This window comes from Coturnix japonica, chromosome 2, assembly GCF_001577835.2.
Source record: "Coturnix japonica isolate 7356 chromosome 2, Coturnix japonica 2.1, whole genome shotgun sequence".
NCBI lineage: Eukaryota > Metazoa > Chordata > Aves > Galliformes > Phasianidae > Coturnix > Coturnix japonica.
Genome location: NC_029517.1, coordinates 127,466,151 through 127,479,977, shown reverse-complemented (window position 1 = coordinate 127,479,977; position 13,827 = coordinate 127,466,151). Strand labels below are relative to the sequence as shown.

Genomic DNA, 13,827 nt, shown 5'->3' with positions numbered 1-13,827 from the left:
CCCTACACCACGTTGCAAAGGTAGGCATCCAGGCAGGTCTTGAATATCTCCAGAGAAGGAGACTCCAGCACCTCCCTGGGCAGCCTGCTCCAGGGCTCTGTCACCCTCACTGTAAAGAAGTTCTTCCGCACATTCATATGGAATATTTCTATATGACTACTAAAATGCCATAAATTCAACAGTTCCCTAATTATGACAAATGGTTATCAACAGCATCCTTAAATAGGAGGGAAAAAAAAGTATCCTGGCTTTAAGAAGGTGGACAGAGAAGAAAAGAACTTGGCATCCATGTCTAGATTAATTCCACGTTATTTTAAGTACTGAAATTCCAAAGTTCTATAAATAATTCCCTTAGGATCTCCACATGGTCATTCAAAAGTTAATAAACTTTTAGAGAACGTTAACTAATGCTCAACAACATCAAAAATTTAATTTGACAATAAAAAATTTCTCTCTGGAAAATCAGTGCATCTTCTAATTCATAGTTTACAGGAGTCAAAAGCAAAGCAACATAGGTTAGCTGTGAAACAAGAATGTTTAATCTTAGACAGCTGATGGTGATAAACATTTCTATAGATCGCTTCCACTCACTTCAGGAAGTTGTGGGTTTTTTTGTTTGCAAATATCACACAATTGTAGGGGTTGAAAGGGACCTCTAGAGATTATCAAGTCCAATCCTCTGCTACTGTAAGTTCCCTACAGTAAGCAGTACGGGTAGGCATCTGGATGGATCTCGAATATCTGCAGAGAAGGAGACTCCACAAACCCTACTGCCCTAGTGCTCTGTCACTCCAACAGTAAACTTCCACATTTAATACTAGACCAGGTCCCAGGGTCAGGGCATCCACAGCCTCTCCAAGCAGCCTGCTCCAGCACTTCACCACACCTATGGTAAACAACTTCCCCCTGATATCAAGACTAAATATTCCCTCCTTCAACTTAAAACCATTTCCCTTTGTCCTGCCCTTTCAAAGAGTTGAAACGTTTTCAGAATCATGGTTTAGATGTGCACTTGTCTAATTTCACGTATGCAAGGATCTTCACCAAAAAGATAAATGAAAACTTTATTTCATGGTGCCATCTCTCAAGTACCTGTAACACTGAACATTGACAATACTGTCATGCAAATTAAAATCACTGATCTTTGCAATGTGCTGTAAAAAAAACAAAAACAAAAACAAACAAACAAAAAAAAACACAGCTACAGAAGAGAAACAAAAGAAACAAAGATACTGGTTCAGTTACTTTACTATAGATGGAAAAGTTAACTTTTTCATTCTATTACCTTTTTCATGAAGCTCACATCTTGCCTTGAAATTTTGTCCCGTTTTATCTTTAGATCAGAAACATCTGGTATTATTCTACAACAGAAACCAAGATAACGCTTCACAAAAAAGTTGAAATGGGAAGACAGCAAGACATGTATGAAGTATTCAAGCAAATTTGGAAGCAATTTCCATTTTAGGCTAACAACAAATTCAAATTTCAAATGAAGAAGCTGAACTATGAACACAATTATGAATGACATAGGTTTTGCTTCCTCTATATAAAATACCAAATTCTGTCCCCCAGAAGGAGATAATCAGCTACAAGATTAGTTAAAACTGAAGATACTGGAATGGTCATGTATCACGCATTGAGTCTCATCTGTTAAACTCTTTCCATAAATAAACAATAGAGGGCAGTGGACACTTATCAAAACAATACATTAGCATTTAATATTTGGAAAAAATATTTAAAACAAGCACATCATTCATATACTAAACTAGGACTGAAATTGGGTGACTGAAAACATGAAAGAATTACCGTATCCCTCTGAGTTTTGCTCTGTTGTCATGCCGATCAATGAGATTATGCAGTATTTCCAAGACCAGCTGCCTTAGCTCAGAGTCCTCCATTAGTGAAGGAGACAATAATGGGTCCAGAAATGGGGCAGGGAGTGCATTAGTTATCGTCATTGCTTTGTATCCTGAAGTCACCTGTTTACAGATGAACACAGTGCACTGTGAGAATTACTAAGAGCTGTCAGTAATGTTTCAGTAGGGTTTTCCTGGTCTCTAAGAAGTGGATTCAGATGAAAATATTGTATCAGTTTTGAAACTTCTTAACATAATTATGTATTTGAAAGGATTTTAATAGTCATGCGCAAATGAACACTCTAATCCATTTTAAAGTGGTATTTCCCATCTTTATCATACTTACAAAAGGAAAAACATGGGTTTATTTATTTATTAAATTCATAAAAAATAACCATCCTGTGAGAAGTTGCACTGGACAAAATGAAGGAGAATTTTTGCAGAGACTTAACCATTTCAAGCTGCGAGATGCTCATATATGTATATGTATATACATATATATATGTATATATATATATGTATATGTATATGTATATATGTAGCTGGTATACTCATGTGAAGGGAAAAATAAGAGAGTGAACATGTATGAAAGATGCATGCACATCTTAAACTAAAGCTGCCCAGCATAAGATGTTGAGAGAATGGGGGGGTACAAAGTAATCAAAAGCCTTATCATATTAAAAGCAATCATATGTTTAAGACATAAGTTCACCTTCATTATTTTTATTCTATAGCAGTACAGCTTTTATTTGTGTGCAAGCACTATTCCTACAGCACAGTAAGTAGGTAGGAATTTGGTTTGCAAAGGAGCATGAAGGCATTATCAGTGCCACAGGAAAGAATCTATTCTATCTTCATTAAAATGGGAAATTACTAATTTTACAGACAGAAATACTGTAAATAAAAGTGAACATACTTAATGGAGTGACAGTTTTGAAATGCCTACACAACTTTTTCTGCCTGCATGTATGCAAGATATGAAGTTATAAAGTATTCTTTTCTATTGAATATATGACCACATTGTTCTCAGTTCAGAACACATCACAGGCAGGATTTCAGTGAATTCTAGTTATTTAATATGTGTGCAGTTCACACCATACATCCACCTAACTAAAAGCTTTGCTCTGAATACAAAATTCCTTCCTACACTTTTTGGCAATATTTATCAATGTCTGAGTAATTCATTAAATATCAAAACATTCACTTTCATATATCTGTGCAGTGATGGGATTTCGTTTTTGCATCCTGAAAGAATATTTGAAACAAAATTCAGCATTGAAAGTATTTGGTATCTTCTACATGCAACATCTGGATCTCCCATTGCCTACCTACAGGCTATGTAACAACCCAAACTGAGAAAGTTCCACACCAACGTGAATGAAAATTGTTAAAGACAAGGGAGATAAACACTGTCAGGAATAGTTTAGGCAGAGCAGATTCTATCCATAATAAAGACGGCCTGCAAGACGACCCCTCGAGGTCCTTTCTATCTGTAATTATGTTGTAACTGTAACTATTCAGCTCTTCTGCAAGCCAAAATCCAGGATATCCTATTCTGATCTGCAAATAGCATTTTAAGTGATTTGCCTAACAACACAAATTTCATGGCAATGCAGGCATAGAAACTCTTTTTCCAGGAAGGCATTCTTCTGCTTTAGTGATAAAACTGTTCTTCATACTATTTCACCTGTTTTAGACACTAAACAGTTTTCAGCTTCTGCAGAAGCCAGGGTTCTACAAGCAAAAGCCTCTTACACTACCTACTACTGAATCTAACTAGCAGAACATACCTTGTTTTCACTGAATAAACCAAGGTAATTGTGGCATTCATATTACGAAGACAAAATAAAGCTGTGTAAGCAAATTATTTTTATATATTTATATAACATAATTAACATATGTTAAAATAACATATTTATATTTATCAGTCTTTTTGCAAACAACACAATAACATAATTTCCACGACACATAGTGCCAATATTACAGTTAAAATCAGCATTTGGGAAGTTCCTGATAACTACGTTCTAAATGTAGTTCCTCAGACTGACTCTTTGAAAAATAAGCTAAAAGAACTAAATCTCTAAGATAATGCCACCTAACACCAGAGTCAGAATACAGCACTGTTTAGCTCTACATGAATTAAATAAAAACATTGACGTATGCTGTTCACCACTGACAATGTAAAAAGAACTAGTGGCTGAAATCTTGTAATTGCATCAACGATAGCCACAGAAATGTGCTTTGCAACTACAAGTTGTCCCTTTAAGCTAGGAAGTGTTTTACTTTATCTTAGCAATTCACAAAATACTTCAAAGGTGTCACTGACAATTTTGAAATACCCGTAGAAATTTTACATTTGAAAAACATAATCATGATCAAATAATTATATACAGGTATCTTGGGAAACACTAAGAAAGAAAAAACAATGCCTGTGACTAACACCGTGCAGATATGCATCCATTCTCACACTTCAAATATTATTAGCCATTCTACGAATTATAGCCTAATGTAATGGATGAAAGTGATTTCACCTTGATGTTGCTACCACTGATATCTCAACCAATCAACTCAATCTACGTCCGACCTTCTCCTGGATCTGCAGATCTAATTGTATCTGATACTCACTGATGTGCTCTAAGAGATATTTACTAATTTATTTGCAACCTAAGCTGGGAACACGTCACAGTTTTACTAAGTCCCCAGATCTCTTTATTACAAACACACATTAAATTCCATAAAACTGAAAGTATTTCTATGTGTAAATGTGCACATAAAACAAAATATTGCATGCTTATAATTCACCAAATAGAGAAGGCTTACCATAAGTAACGACCTCAATAACATGATCTGAATTCTTCTAGTTCCCAAATCCCTACAATTGGAAAAACGTGGAAAATTAATTTCTTAGCATATCTTCAAGATATTACGCATCATCTGCAACATTATTTTCAGTAACTGAATATTGCAGTCATTAAAGGGATGTGGTATGAGCACAAATAAGGAGCAATTATCTCCTAATAATGTGTAATAAGTGCTGTTGAAAAGGACATTTATAGCAAAGCATAAAGAAATAAGCACGTACCACTGAAAAAGCAGTAGATGTGAACCAGACATAAACCTTCACATCCCATTTTAAAATCTTGTACATGAAGCGTTCAACTGGTGTATGCCTGACTTTATTTTCATAGGAATCAATGTTACGAATGACTTCTGAATTGAAATGTAATTGAGGCCATTACCAAACCAGGTCATTTTTTCCTTTAAAACTTAGACACTGAAAAAAGTAACCTGCAAAATCTGCACAAGAAACTCAAAGAATTGATTTCTCAGATCACAACGAGCCACAAACATCACTTAGCCTGTTCTTCATCTCTTCTCCTTTTCCACCTGTTGGTGCTAAAACAAGTTAAATACCTAAAAGTACATAGCCACATTGTGTTTTGGATGCAAGATCTTAGAAAATAAAACTGTAGTTGGGAGTATATTGCTTTATTCAAAGACAGTCTTTCAATGAAATGAAAAAAGATCCACTTTCTTGATGTCCAAAACAATTTGTGCTCTAAAGGAAAGAAAAAGCCTCTTTGCAAGTTGGCCCCTACATAGCAGTGAAAACTTCCACCTTCACTGGCTATAACACTGGCTATATATTGTAGTCACTGAATGTCTTGTGTAGCAGAGACCAAGTAGTATGGCAGTCATTTAATTATAGGTTTGTAACAGGAATCTGCCCATTTATAGCTTTTTTCTTTTTTTTAACTTAAAAAACCCAAAATCTAAAATGAAGCAAATTCACTCATTTCTGTAATTTATTAATTTGAAAACAGCTTATAGAGAATGCAAAGAAGCAAAAACTGTGCAAGTTACACTTTACTTTTTACAGGTACTTTAAATACCGATCTAAGTTCAATTTCCCTCACTCAGAAAAAAACATATTAGAAGTTATGTAATTAACAGTCAATAAATAAGTTAATTTCAGAAATATCTGTAGAGATATGGAAAGCAGAAATGTTTTGTTGCCTTTTTTCTGTATAGCATTTTCTGTATATGTATCTCCTACTGAGACTTTGGGTAGGAATTCATACTAACCCAAGGTGACTTGTATCCAGTGACTGTGAAGTTGCTCCAAAAACAGGTACTTTTCCCATAATGAACATCATAATTTCTGATCTCTGGTAATCTGGTAGATTGCTTCCAAAAAATCCTAAATAGAAACACAATGAATGCACAAAGGGAAGGAGAAATACAGCCTTATTAACCTAAGGAATAAATTACCAATGTCAAAATAGACTAATAAAATGTTTATTCTATTTGGGCATATCTGATTTGCTTTAGGGCATAACAGCCATGAGTTCATTTCTGTTTATTGGCACAGTAAATCTGTTCGTGGCACTCAGCTTTTTTTGAACCTCAATACTTCCTAATTTCACTCTCTTAAACATAATTGAAAGTTAAGTATGTGAAATCTCTTACTTGAAGCTTTTGAGGAACTGTGTTTCTTGTGGATCAGTGTCACTGCTTTTGTCTCTTCACAGATCACTACTATAAGTTTACTAACAAATCTTAGAGGTATACAACTATTTTATAACCCTTACTTAGCGACTACTGCTGTGCAGTAATGTAAACAAAACTTTCATAGAATTAAAAACACTTTTTGATACATACATATACATGCATATGTATATATATAAAATGTATATATATTTCAACACTAACTTGAAGTTTTACTGTAATGGTCAGAAATAGTCTACTACGTATCTGCTATTGCTCCAGACAGCTTCACAGAATAAGCGAAAATACAGACTAGTAAGGAGATTTAAAGTTACTTAAAGAGGTGAATGCAAAAGGGCATCATAAATTCACAATATATATTTATGTACGTGTGTATATATGTCTAGCATAGATATATTTATATGTATATACCTATCACATAAATGCTCAGAGATATGATTTAGCAGAAGGTTGTTAGAGTTAGGGCACCATGGTTAGGTTGCAGTTGGACTTGATGATCTTTGAAGTCTTTTCCAACCTGAGTAACTCTATTATCACTACAGTACAGAGAAAAACTATTTTAGGCATTTGACACGGTCCCAGCACCACATTCTTAACTAAAAAATGGAGATAAATGGATTTGAAGGTTCCATTATTAGACAGTTAAGAATCAGTTGGATTGGATGGTTGTAGTCAGAGGGTTGTTGTCAATGGCTCTATGCCTAGGTGGAGGTGCTGGAACAGGTTGCCCAAGGAGGTTGTGGATGCCTCATCTCTGGAGGCATTCAAGGCCAGGCTGAATGAGATCCTGGGCAGCTTGATATAGTGACTGGGAAGGGGAGTACGAACTAGAGGATCTTTAAGGTCGCCTCCAGTCTGAGCCGTTCTATGACTGTGAGTCTCAAAGGTACCACAATTAAATCATGGTACTACAACTGGCCACTTGGTGTCACTGTTGCTGCTATGTTTAAACACTGGTTTCTATGAGCTTCCAGTGTTACCTTTGAAAACACATTACTGTACACAGCTTGCTAGATTATTTTCATGAAAGTACTAACAACAGTGCTGTAGGAAAGGTATGGAATGATGTTCGTGTTTCAAGGAATACACAAAACCAATAAACTTATTGCAAGTCCAAATGCATTTTAGCTTTCATTGAGCTTATTCAATATCTGCTCAGTCAACAATACAAAGAACAGTCTTTCAGAAGCCAGATCTGCAAAATAAGCCTATGATTTGGAAGTATTGTCAGAAATACCACTCACCATTATTGGTTTTCAATTTAAGCTCCATTTTTGTAGCATCTCACTGAGAAAAAGGCTGGTAGAGGGATTTTAAGTGAGTCTTTGCTACTGTCATTACTCACCAATTGTTTGAATAATAGCATTCTGGACAATCCTCTCATCACTCTCCTTGGAACTTGTGCTGAACGTGGCACTTCCTGCTGAGCTGCGTCTATCACCCAACTCAAAGTCAACACTGATACGCAAGTGCTTCAATAAAGTGTTAAAAACCTCCAGAACTGTTGGACCTGGAAACAACACATAAATGACTGTACTTGTCAAAGGAAAGATACCTTAAGGAAAGGAAAACTAGACCTTTCACATGCTTTTAAGAAAAAATCAGGTTAAGTTGAAAAGAGTAAGTGAAATTCAGTGTTTGAAGGAGACAGCCTATGTAGAAATAAACTCATGAAGCATGCCTATACCACCACATTGTGGAAATTATTTTATAACCAAGAAATGCAATCAGGTATGTATATATATTATCAAGCTGTACTGGATCCAGATGGGATTAAGTTAACTTTTCTGCATGGCAGACTGCATGGTGCTGCATTTGCGAAATGCAGATAGCACAGGATGTGGGTGAACACCTCCCTGCAGATGGGAAGTAATGAATTAAGTTCATTTTCTTTGTGCTTGTAGTTTTTGCTTTACTTATTAAATTGCTTTTGATTAATGCGACTTCTCACCTACCTTTTATTCTCTCCCTATCCTGGGAAAAAAGTGAACGAGTGGCTGGGCTGAGGGGATGCTTGACTGTTTGACAGAGTCAACCTTCCACACAAGTTTTATATTTAAATAATAAATAAATAAATGAGTGCCTGCTGAAATGCAGTCAGTAACAGGTTAAACTGCAAGCACCTGTTCCCGAATTTCAGTTTTTCCAAATCCTGCTATTCAAATCCAGTTCCGTGCACTGGATCAACAAATGAGCTCTTTTCATGATATGATAAAAGGTTTCACCATCTACTTTTGCAGCTAAGTCAGTCTTACATAAACAAGAGAAAGAACAGGCTTAGACACAAGCTCATGAAGCAAAGCAGTAATGTTTCAACAAGAACATCAATGCCAAGAATAAGAATGGTAGATTACATGTGTGCACATAACTTAGAAAGAACTCTTATTTCAGGGAAATACACTAACTTAAATTGCCTAAATCCACCTTACTCCAGCTGTTCATTGTTACTAAGGTAAAATTTCCCACAGATCATTCTACCCCTGAGTCCTGTATTACCTGCTAGTCCTCTCACAGAGGATGTATGAGAAAGAAACAGTTCTCTTGACTTCTCTCTCCCAGACTTCATGACTTCTTACCAAGAAGAAATTCCTACTTTTCACAAAGCCATAAAAATAAACCTAAGCTTTTTTTTTAAGCAAAAGATCACACATCCATAACTAACTGAATGTGAAAATAACTATATTTGACTAATTGTAAAAGCCTCCTTAAAATAAATCTTCTCCCTCAGTCTGAAAACTAAAGAAAAACAAAACACTGTATCTCATAGCTATCCTCTGATCTGATGCCATTAATTGAGTAAAACTTACCTATTGATCCTTTAGCAGCTATTGCTACTGCTTCCAAAAGAACCTGAATAATGCCAGCACGGACTCGTGGTGAATCTTTCTTGCAGGCATCAAGGTGTCCAAGAATTTCTTGTATTACATGATGAGAATATTGTGCCTAGTAAAAAAAAGGAAATATCAGCTTTACCTGGGACTTTAATAAGAACATGTTTATATACCACTCAGCTATAGTTAACTTCCTATTTTACAACATTCCTTTTCAACTTTTTCATTTTTTAATTTCAACCAATTCATGATTAAATCTGGATTTTAAATAATGAAAACAGATGAAGTCAACAGGTCCATCCAGCTCAGTACATAGATGTTTACAGTTTCAAAATACTTTGGAATATCTACAAGAACAGGACTAGAGCCAATGGCTTCAAGCTATGCCAGGGGAAATTAGGGCTGGACATCAGAAAATACTACTGCTCCAAAAGAGTGGTCAGGCAGTGGAATGGGCTGCCCAGTGAGGCTGTGGAGTCACCGACTCTGGAGATGTTCAAGGAATGTTTGGACGTTGTGTTGAGGGACATGGTTTAGTGAGAGCTATTGGTGATGGGTGGATGGTTGGACTGGATGATCTTGTAGGTCTCTACCAACCTTGGTGATTCTATGATTGTATGTACGATATGATACTTAAGCCAGCTAATTGCAGTTCAAGGATTTCAGCTGGTCTTACATAAAATGCATAATTGATACAATCGGTGACAATACTCGGCTTTCTTCTGCAAAGCTGGAATTTTCTAACTTGAACTTGTAGATGTCAGTGCTTGACAAAATCCATGAAATAGACTCCGGTCACTTGGCAACAAACAAGAGAAGTTGCCCATTGGAAAACAAATAAATGCAGCACTACTTGGTATGAAGTTTGTTTCCTGGGTTGTAAAAACAGTACAGCTACGCTTACTAACTTGAGAGATTTCTTTATCAAGCACAACATCAGAGCAGTACAGCTATCCTATTCCTTGATCTGTAGCTTGCTGAGCAATCAACCATTTGAGAACTCCATAAAAACCTTCTTCTTCACCAAGTTCACGTTCATTGAAAATACATATCAAATAACCTCTTATCATAAAGAGCAATTTGATCATTATTTAAAAAGTATAAGTTTAAGGAATTACAGAAATGGACTTTATGGATTTACTGACATAAGACATAGACTACTGTCTAGTACTATCATGGTTCATTATCATGAACCCTTAGCTACTTCATGTGCTCAGCATGTGTATGTGAGGAAAAAAATCCCAGAAAATACCTACCTGTATAGAATACATGATGATTTTGAAGCAAGAAACAGCAAATTCATTGGGATCCCACAGCTTATGATGGTCTAAATGCCTGTGAACAAAAAATAAAGGATTTGAAATTATGATATTCTACACAATTGTAGTAGTTTAATGGTAACAGGCAGCTAAGCATCACATTTCTGCTCTCTCACTCCCCTTCTTCAAAAGCACAGGGGGTGAAAATACAAAGCTCGTGGGTTGAAATAAGGACAGAGATTGTCGTTAAACAAATAAACAAAAAATATCCTTCTTATAAAAAATGAATTTAAGCAATGTTTCTAAATGCATATCTTAATTTGAACTTTCCCAAAGAACACAGTAATGCCTAAAGATACCTCAGAATAACAAATGTGAAAGAATACAGACGAAAAAGTCAGCACTCAATACACGAGAGATATGACAGGATGCTGCAACTTATTTTATACAAATTTGGAAGTTTCAATTAACTCATTGTCAAGCTTCTACCAACATTGTGATCCAGAAGAGCATGGGTCTCTTTCAAGGTTAATTAAACCAGATGGCTTAAAAGAATGCTCTCATGCTCTAGGTTACCTTCCAGCCTATTGGTGATCTTGGAAAATGTATTGCCTTTTAAATTTCCCTAATAGAAATCGCTACAGTATTAAGGTTTAAAGAAAACAGCATATTTGCATTATTAAATCTTAAATCAGAGAACTTGTAGGGGATGGTCTCTCTTGTGCACATTTCAAATATACAAACGTACTTAATACTACCACGAGGTTGAAAGACAAACAAAACTACCTCTTCAAAAACCTTCAAGACTTCGTAGCTCAGAATACACTTATCCATGTCTACTTTCTCCCCAATATATTTCTAGTACAGCCCATCATTTATGTGATAGCTTATTTCAGCTAATCTATTTTCTTATTGCCTTACAAAATACAAAATCATATTCTCTACTATCTTCTTCAGTTTGTTACTGATCCTGTAATCTTTCAGGTTAACATGTGTTCTGTTGCCCGTGATAGTTTCTCTTTGCCAGCCTCAGAGATAAAGTCAGGCAGATTACGATCAACTACATCTCATACAAAGTTTTTTAGAAGCCTTTCCTTTCAAAGCAAGACATTTAGTTTTCTTTCTCCAGAAAGGGAGAGAAGCTGCTTCTGGTTACTGAACTAATGGAAAAACTGAAATGGGACAATGACAGTCTAAGTTAATACTTTATGTAATAGCTGAATGGACAACATATTTGTCAGACAAGAAGAAATGTTTAGATAGGTGATATAATTTACTTGCCATAAAACAGGCAGTGTATTCAATGTTGTTTTTATGATTTCTTAAAGCACAGCCAACTACATTTTCAGCATGGTACATTTCATTTTATTAAAAACGTGTCAAAACTTGCTTCATTCCTTCCCCCATCCATCACAGTTCTTTCAATACAGAATATCTAAGTAAAATTTCAAAGCATTTTAACACTGGAGTAAGAAACACCATAAACGTCCTTCCATTAAGACCACATGTATGTAAGAAATGTGCAGTACTGGGTGTCTCAAATTAAAAGCAACAGCAGAAACGCTGGTGCAAATTACTACATTGTGGACCAAGAGACACTAGCAGGCCCTGAATTCATCCACGTTAACTGTAACTAACAAAAGCAATCCTCATAGTACAAAATGATAAGTTGACACCGATGTTTAGAAAGCAGAACTGAAGCTTGTACAGGCGTGCACATCAAAATCTCACGCACTGTGCTTTCAGAGTGAATACCTAACACCATCCTTTTGACATTACTCAAAACACTTGCACAGGTAATTTGTCAGAAGAATGGCATATAATGGAATGAATAGGATATAACTTGTTATACTTGGGAAGTTGTCTGTTTTCCGTACATTTCTGTACGCCTCTGGATCCGTCTAATCTATTCAACATTGCAAACTCATGCTAAAATCCTGGTAACTGGCAATTCGTGCATCAGATTTGCACAATGGATGCATATGGAAAGTAGGATAGTAGCATGGTGCTTCACATTTAATCCCTTTGGGCAAAAAACAAGTGGCTGCAAAAGCTTCCTCATTAAGGAAGTGATCTTCCCCATTTTCTTTTTGAATTCCTGTTTGTGCTTAATAGTAGTAACTTGAAAAAGGCTTTCAGTAGCTTAAAAGTCTTTCAGTGTATGAATCAAATCAGAGTCTGTAGCAAGAATTAGACCATCTAAAAGTAGATATTCCCATAAAAAGTGGTTATCCTGAAAATCTGTCAGGAACGGGCAGCTCTCCTCATCACCAAGATGTACTATGGTGCTTACAGTGTCCTGAGTGAATGTCTAATTTGAGGACACTAACAGAGGTGAAAGGTGCAGTTTTAAGTTACATCCGAAAATTATTTTTTTTCCATTAAATTTTAATAACTGAGCCAAATCCTAAATGCTGAAAAGAAGCAAAGAATTGAATGTAAGGATGAAATAAAAAAAGCTCTTAAGATCTTCCACAATTTTCCAACTTACGCAAAAACAGGTCTGACAGCATTATTCATATTTCCATAGGTTGCTCTTCCTAATAGTTCTCTGAAACAGTTCTCCGCTAACAAAGCAGGATTTTCCTCTTTCTCTCCTCCTGTAGGAGAGGATGGAGGGCCAGTTCTGCTAAAATAAAACAAAATAACATTCAAGTTACTACGGAATAACATTCACCTCCCATACTGCGTATGCAATTGGCTTTACAATATTCATTACAACACTTGTTGACTGCCTATTTGCTGACCCAGGCAAGAAGTGTATATCAACTATACATCAAAACAGAACTCTAAACAATCAAACATTTTAACTAATACGAGAACTGCACAGATCCTTCATATATGTACTCAGCACTGTGCACCATAACAGTAAATATGTATGAAGCTGAAAACAAACGTCTAGGAATTGTGACTTGTTATCCACTGCATCTGATTTGAACTATTGCTTCCTAGAAAAAAATGGAACAGAGGCCATGAAATCATAAAGAGTTGTGCAGTTAGTTCTTTTGTTCAGACTAATGATCTCATTCACCTACACACCTCTGAATCAATACTGTGGACGAGCATTCAATAAAACAATATTTCTGCAAAAACAGATGGCTTGCAAGTTATAGAAAAATAAATATCTGTTCAAACTAATTAGAAAATTGTCACTCACACAGTTACCTTTAACCAGATTATGTAGAAGTAAGGGGACAATCAATTAGAAGGTGACTAATTACCACAGTGAGCAGTGCTGGGACCCTGTGCCCCAGTACTGGCTAAGGGCTGCAGGGCCCCTGTGGAAAGAGGCCAGGCCTGCCCCATGCCAGACACAGCTTGTTCCAGCATTACAGTGCACTAATAATACAAACACTATGTTTATTTCAGTTA

The 13,827-nt window shown here is 35.9% G+C and overlaps 1 protein-coding gene across 10 annotated transcripts in view; it reads right to left on the bottom strand.

The window, feature by feature from the left end:
- EFR3A (EFR3 homolog A) overlaps nt 1-13,827 on the bottom strand; it is a 66,256-nt gene that overhangs the window by 16,889 nt on the left and 35,540 nt on the right. For 8 of the 10 annotated variants that reach the window (XM_015856342.2, XM_015856343.2, XM_015856341.2 and 5 more), the window contains 8 exons: nt 12,947-13,084; nt 10,453-10,531; nt 9,173-9,308; nt 7,711-7,875; nt 5,943-6,057; nt 4,677-4,728; nt 1,807-1,979; nt 1,286-1,361 (listed from right to left, as the gene is read on the bottom strand). In XM_015856342.2, coding sequence (XP_015711828.1) covers nt 1,286-1,361; nt 1,807-1,979; nt 4,677-4,728; nt 5,943-6,057; nt 7,711-7,875; nt 9,173-9,308; nt 10,453-10,531; nt 12,947-13,084 — 934 coding nt within the window. The remainder of the gene's footprint in view (nt 1-1,285; nt 1,362-1,806; nt 1,980-4,676; nt 4,729-5,942; nt 6,058-7,710; nt 7,876-9,172; nt 9,309-10,452; nt 10,532-12,946; nt 13,085-13,827) is intronic. The other 2 variants (XM_015856346.2, XM_015856339.2) reach the window with 1 other exon arrangement.